This window comes from Chaetura pelagica, unplaced genomic scaffold, assembly GCF_000747805.2.
Source record: "Chaetura pelagica isolate M959 unplaced genomic scaffold, ChaPel_1.0 scaffold530, whole genome shotgun sequence".
Lineage (NCBI taxonomy): Eukaryota > Metazoa > Chordata > Aves > Apodiformes > Apodidae > Chaetura > Chaetura pelagica.
In genome coordinates, this window is record NW_009951793.1 from 226,230 (window position 1) to 233,760 (window position 7,531).

The 7,531-nt window shown below is 48.7% G+C and overlaps 1 protein-coding gene across 1 annotated transcript in view; it reads right to left on the reverse strand.

Annotated features, from left to right (window-relative positions):
• The window catches only part of CSNK1E (casein kinase 1, epsilon), an 18,178-nt gene extending 14,109 nt beyond the window's left edge, over window positions 1-4,069 (reverse strand). The window contains exon 1 of the mRNA XM_010003602.1: window positions 3,981-4,069. Coding sequence (XP_010001904.1) covers window positions 3,981-4,056 — 76 coding nt within the window. The 5' untranslated portion in view covers window positions 4,057-4,069. The remainder of the gene's footprint in view (window positions 1-3,980) is intronic.
• Between the last annotated feature and the right edge of the window lie 3,462 nt (window positions 4,070-7,531).

Consider the following 7,531-nt stretch of genomic DNA (forward strand, 5'->3'; position numbering starts at 1 on the left):
TCTTTCCCTTACCTTTGTGAATAATTTCCTCCAAATTCTCTAGAGTAGCTCCCTTGTCTGTTTCCCAGGGGAATTTTACCCCTTTCCTAGCCCATCTGCTGACACAGACGCAATGACAAGTTTTGTTGACTTTTGGCAGCACTAGCATTAGCATTTCAAATGAATCCTACTGCCCAAAGTTGATCAGTGGAAAGATGAATAGGCTCTCATCTCCACATTATCCTGTGTTTTTAGGAAGATGACAAATGCATCCAGCTACTAGGCTGTCTTCAGGTGGGAAGTATTATCTGTGAGCATGTAAAGCAGGAAACAGGAAAGGAGGGGTGAGCATCAAGAAAACTTAAGATTCTGCAGAATGTGAATATGCCATTCAAATGATCAACATGACCTCCAGCTCCACACTCTCTGTACCTCAAACACAGGTGTCAGCCTCTTAGAAAAAGAAGAAATGACCTGTGGTCTGGAACAGGAAAAGTAGGACCAACTAGACCTAATGAGGAGCTATTTTTTGCTGAGAGGGTCACCAGTCGAACATTTTAGGCACCTCCTCTCTTCAAACTCCCATTCATCTTCAGGTTGCTCCCTCTGTCATTTTTGGCTAGAGATCTACCCAGACAGAGACTACCACAAGCAAGGAGGGAATTCACAGGCAAGAGCCTCTCTGATCCTTTGTTCCACGCATAAGCCACCATCTTTTTTAAAGCTACAAGTACAAAAGCAACAGTTCTCCACTCCCTCTCCAGACTGGAAAGCATGACGTTTCAGACAAACACAGCAGAGCCTGCTTAGCTTCAGCCACAAGAGAGATGTATGCAGGATTGGGGATAATTCCTAACATCCACCCCCAGTCTCACTCTGCTGTGAGGGCTGAATAAATTCAACTCATTCATCACCGAGCTGCTTAGAACAGGGCCCCAGGAACGGAGGATGTCATCAGCTAAACAGGATCTTTTTGGAGTGGAAGCTTGCTGCATGTGTGATACAATAAACAACACCCTCCCTGTGCATTGGGCAAACCAACAGACACATCCCCCTCCTCTGCCCACTGTCCCCCTGCTCTGCCCACTGCCTGCTCCTCTCTTGCCAGCTTGGTCAGAGAAGAAAGGAGGGCTGGGAAAATGGAAGAAGTCAGACAGGGAGAGAGGGAGTTAACAGGCCAGGAAACAAAGGGAAGGCACTCTCCTCCCAGCAAGGGAGGAGCCTGCCATCAGGAACTGTCCCCAGCTAGCGCAGGTCCCAGCATGCTTTGTCTGCCCCACCATCCCCAGCTCCTCTCCACTGCCACTGTCCCCTCCAGTGCATCCCGACCTGGATGATTTGTACCATGTCCAGCAATATTGTTCTGCCTCTTGGCCAACACCTCTGACAACGAACCTCTCCTCCAACACCCCAAAGGTCTTGGCAACTTCTCCACAAATTGGATTTTGCACTTCTGAGTGATCATTTTTAGAGAAATGGGTTAGTCAAGGCCCATGGGCACCTGATCTCATTTCCCAGCCTCCCAAGCCAACATGGGGAGAACATCCCCCCAGCATATCTATGCCCCCAAGACAGGGAATGTAAGCATTGTGATTTAAGCTTCAGCCAAGGATTAACAGGAGTCTATCCTTTGTGTCTGACCACGTAGAAATTCAAGTTTCCTTCTGACAGGAAAACCCAAAACCAAATCCCAAAGAGCACAACACACAGTACCCACTGGTTACAGAGCAGGTGAAAGCACTAACATCCTGAAGAAGATAGGCTTGGGATAAACCATACAGTCCACATATGCCTTCAGAGGCAGACAAAGCTTGTCTGTCTCTGCTCATGTCTCCATACCATTATCGAGAGAGAACTGTGAGGTGAACCTGGTGCAGGGGAGAAGTCCTTGTGAATGAGTCCCTCTGTCTGCAGAGCCAACCGAGCACAAGCGTCCTCCAGACGCACCATCAGAGACTACATGCCCCATCCCTCCAGGCTGGGGAGTCACCCAGGCTCCAAGAAGTCTCGCTATCACTGCTTCAAAACAGCCTGGCTTGCACCTCAATGAACATCACAAGGGCTTTGATACTGCATTCAAGTAACTTGGCTGATCTCAGCATTTGGAGGCATCCCGCTGTGCTCACCACACTAAGACACACTGGGGCTTCCTCTGCCTCTCATACTGTTTGGTTTATGGGCAAAGAGAGCACAACCTCTTCACCAGAGCCTATTTTCCATGCCCCCTTTGCACAGGTGGATGACCTGTTACGTGGTGCAGAGGAATACAGTTTCAGGCCTTTCTATTCTGCATCTCCCTTCTTTCTTCAAGCACACCCCAGATGTTTTGCAAGATCCTGACAATTTACACTGTCCTAGAGAGGGTTGGGAAGGCTTCAAGCCCTAACATGGGTGGAAAATGTTGCATCTGGGCTATCACCCCTCAACCTCTAGAACCTGGGAATTAAAAGCACTGCCACCTGAGACACTGGTTGAAGGGCCACAGAGGAGTGACATACAGGAGTAGGCTGCAGTAAAGACAGCACATGGTGCAACTGGGATCCCAGGTCCATTATTTATCATCTTTGTTTATGCTCTAGATAAAGGTGGTGAAGAAGCCTGTTACTGATGATTCCCACAGGATGCTTAATCAAGAGAGGCTGCCAACACCAATCAAGAGAGAATAATAAAAGCAAGAAGGAACTGGAAATAAAAGCCAAAGGTAGAAGACAGAAGGTGCTTTGCAAACACAGGGAAAAGTAATCTGAACTTGAGGTATTAAATGAAAGAATTTCAGGGAGGGATGGGAAGATGTTGCAGAACCTAGAAGTGGATCTCCTACAATACAGCTGACAGTGCACGAAGGCAAATTCTGCAACCCGATACAGTGTTGGTGATGGGGGAAGCCAAGGAGACCCAAAGCAGCCTATGCAGAGGCATCATATTACAGACCACTCAGTGCCCTTCCCTGCCCAGCACTGGAAACACCACACCTCGAATGCTGTGGAGGTTCCAAGCTGCTCAGCAGATGGACAAACTTGGAAAAATTGAAGAATCAACAAGAATCAGGTGTGGTAGAAATACTGGGAAGCAAAATACAACTCTACTGAGCAAATTAACAGTCAAGGAGCATAAGATGACCATCTGTAAGTACCTAAAGGGTACAAACACAAATGAAAGGAGAAGGTAATAATTCTGCTGGCCTGACAGACTACAGCTAAACAGGTAAAGGCAAGAACTAGGTGACAGGTAAATGCACACCAGCTCTTATGTAGGGATCAATCAGGCTACTGGGTAGCCTGGCCACTGTGTCCCCACATGGTTTGAGCCAATAAAAACATCAGCAGGCCAAGCATCTACATATCAGCATGCTGGCTTGGAAGAACTTCTCCACAGGTAACCTGCCATAGTGACAGGAAACCCAGTATCTCATGGGCTCTGTCCATTGAGCTCCCAGCTCAGGTAATTCCAGACATTAACACTAAATCTCATTACAGATCTAATAGATCTGGGCCCCAGGACTTTAACCAGACCGGCCTCTCTGATCTGTTTCACACCTTCTAGTCTCAAACCTCTCTCTCACAGGTGCCAGACCACCTCTTGCACTACCAATCTTCCTAAAACTTCATTCCTTCTACCCTGAAGGAACAATCATCTCCTCCCTTTCCACCACCCACTCGTTAAAAGAGTTTATAGCCACACACACCCAAGCTAAAGAAAAGGAAGCAAGGGAGATGGAGTAGGGTGTATGACAAATATGCCCTCAATAGGCCAAAACTAAATCAGTCTGATCAAACACCACTGCCTCTCCAACACCTGCAAGGCAAAGCTGAGCTCATCTCACTTTCTTTGCCATCGGAAGACTAGCTGCAACTAGCAGTATTCCTTGAAGCTCTTTTTCTCTCCACCAACTCCAACCTTACATGGTGCCCACATATATCAACAGGCAAGAAAAATAACCCCAAAAATATCCAATGGAGAAAAACAACCTTGCAAGTGGAAGGGCAGACACTCAGACTCACCTAGATAAATGTCTCCAAATGAACCACTGCCAATCTTCCTGCCCAGCCGGTACTTGTTGCCCACTCGAAGCTCCATGGTTCAGTTGTGCTGCAAGAAGAAGCACAGAAAGCAGTGTCAGATTATTCACTTCCTGTTTCTGCTCTAAGACTACAGAGGACACCTCCCCACTTCACCCAGAGGCTGGGTACAGTTTTATAGCTTTAAATACTTCACTTTCTACACAGCTTCTATCACCTCTTCTGATCTCCTGGATGTCCAGGGACAGCATGAGCTAGAAACACTGCAGCAACACGACTCCTTCAAGAATGTGTTCCGTGTTCCCATTATGGGAATTAAGAAGGATTGAGTCTCTTCCCCACCATTTTGTTCAGACATTCCCTCCTGAAAAGGTTTCAGTGGGTGATCACACCACTGTGAAGAAAGTTGGTACTGTTTACAACCTACAGTACCTGGCACTAGGACAGTGGCAACCTCATAAGTTACCAGAAGGGACAGGCATAATAAACCCTATGAGAAAGAACACTCTCTGGCCCAGCCTCACCAGCACCTTAGTGGTGGTGAAGCACAGGACCCAAGGGCTGCAGGAGACAGACAGACTGCCAGGGGCAAGTGACTCCATGGCCTCCAGGCAGGGGCCAGCACAGGGGAGAAGGCACCACTGAAGTGAACCCTGCGAGGCTCACTGCCTAGGAACCATTTGCTTATCTTCATGCAACTTCTGCTGATGAGATCACTGCCTCCTTCAGTCTACCTGAGCCTCCCATAGCTGTTGCCTACCCAGGTGTGCCAGCTGTTTGTTTTTAGCAGCTCAGGCCTTTCCTCATCCTTTTACCTGAGGTGATTAGCTAACCCTTTGACCTGCTATACCCCATCAACATGCCCAGGCTTAGCCTACTCATCTTCCACAGAACACCAACTAGGTGGAAGGACCACAGCCACAGAATCTGTTCTGTCAACCTCAATTTGTGCTGCAAACACCTCAACCCACAGTTCCCCCATTAACAGCCCCCTTTCCCTTGCCCCTTCCATGGCCACCACTTATTCTAGGAACTGCAGCTCTTCCTGAGACAGCAAGCAAGTCTCCTTTTAGAGGCATTTGCCACAGTCCTAATTTATGCAAGGCCACATTATTAGCCTACAAAATGCAGACACAGAGCCTGTTGGGGACAGGAAAGGTGAGGAATGATTCATGTTTTCACAAGTAGCTGAGAGGAACTTTCCCTCGCAGGAGCTCAGTGGGAAGAAAGTATCACTGAAGGAAAGAAGGCAAGAATGGCCTTGTGAGACACAAGCACAAAAAAATAATCCCAGCTACAGGATTCTGGGCATACTATAAACCCAGAGCTGCTTCTCCTGCCCCAGGAGATGGGATTACAGAAAGAGGAATAGACGGGCTGCAGAGACATACAGGGAAATAATCCTATCAAGGCATTCAGGAGACATTGTGAACCCTGAAAGCAGAGCTCTAGTCACAAGAAACCACACACAAAACACTTTTAGGTGGAGTCCCCTCACCTAGTATTTACTTATGCATGTGGGTTTCTGTTCGTCTAGAGTCTACAAAACCCTGTGGCTATTTCTGACTTTCTTACTACAAGGAATGTAGGCAGAGCCTTGGGAACCAAACCAGGAGGCAGGCATACCTGGGTGAGGGTGCAGCAAACAGACACGATTTTTATCCACTGCCTGCTGTTCTGTATAACCACATTAACATACATCTGACTTGCTTACACTCCTACTCCAATAAGCGATCAAAGGTCTGTGTCCCCAGGAACCTGTCACACCACCGTGAGGAAGACAGCCCTCGAACCTCCTTCCTTCATGGCTGTGTTTGCCCAAGCCTCTGAACCCCGAGCACTTCCACTCGACTCCAATTGCCAGCTGGGGCAAGCACAGCCAAGCAAGCTGAAGAGGCCCAGCAACAGGCCCTGCAGGGTCCCCTCGGCATCAGGGCACAGCAGCTACTGCTCTGGAACACCACAGTCCCAAGCCTAAATTTGGTCCCACCCTTCTGGGACAGGCAGGAGCCAGGTTAAGAAGGGTTTCTCATACAATGAGGCAGCAGCCCTTCTAGCTGATTAAGCAACAGGCTCCAAAGGGGAATCTAAAAAATGCTCCAGGGCGAGGGGGTGGAAGCCAAGAGCAGGATAATGGAGTGAAAAATCATGGTCTTGCACAGCTGTCATTTTGCTTTATCTCCCCCCTAACACACACACACAAGTGTGGCTTGAAAACCTGGGAGGAGGCTGGCCAGAGAGCAACAGACTGGACTCATGGTAAGGGGGCAGGACACACATATCCCATCCCCCCCCGCCCCAGCACTTCCCCCTCAACAACTGCTCCAGGAGTTCAAACATCTACCACATTTGCCTCTACTTCACACAGGTACCCCCACCACTTACAGCTTCCACCCTTACCATCTGATCTTCAGGTCTGCTATTACAAGAAGAAAGAAAATTTTACACATAAAACGTATATGTGAAATATATACAACCCTCTATATATTATTTATAGGTGTAAAATTTTAAAAGCCATCCCTTCCTCTCTCTCTCCAACCCCACAATAAGGCTTAACCCTCCTTGCCCTGCCACCCTTCCTGGGCTCTCCAGCCAAGGCAGCATTCCCAGGGGCTGCAGGGCAATCATTTAGTTAAACCATTTAGTTTTCCATAAGGGATTAACACACATACACCCTCCAAGCAAGTGTGTGCTCTGCCATGAGCGTTTGCATACGTGAGTATCCAGCATTACACAGACACCTACAATATACTACACAGCCTTCAAAAATAAAATTACTATCCAGCCACCAGCGCTGCTTCCTCACACACACCATTTTGCACCAATCCCCCTTTTATATAATATAAAATACCCACGTACAGGCACAAAGGCCATTATATAAACACACGATAAAGAGTTGATCTCTGCACGGCTGTGCCAGCGCCGATGGACACCGAAGACATAGGGACCGTCCTAGGGAGGGGGATACACAACAGGAGAACCACCTCAGTCCCACCTGAGATGGGCAGGAGTGAGAAAATGCCCCGGCTAGCCAAAGGCCACACAAAAAGCCAAGCGCACGGCTCCATCATGGAGGCTGTCGAGCCCAGCACCGCTCCGGCTTCCAGCACAAGTGCGGGGAGCGGCGCGTTGCCTTTGCCCATTAACCATCGAGGCTTCACACGGCTTTTTGTGTCTGTGTGAGGATGCGTGCGTGTGTGAAGGGAATCAAGGAACAGGCTGGCAAAAAGCAGTAATCTGAACTGGCTTAAAAATGGGGGGGAGGGGGAAAGGGGGGGGGAGGGGGAAGGGAGAGAAGAGAAACCCCACGTACAGAGAGCATTTGGACTACATTTGAGGAAGAAAGAGCCACAACAGGAAAACGGGGAGAACAACAACAAAAACACCACACGTCCCTTACACCCCCACCCCCTTACAGGCGAAAACACTACGCGGAGACAGCCTTACCCCGGCTGTTATTTTTCCGGGTAGGTAACAAAAAGCTGCCACCCCCGGGAACGGCGCTGAACTTCTCCTCGTTCCCCCCCAACCCC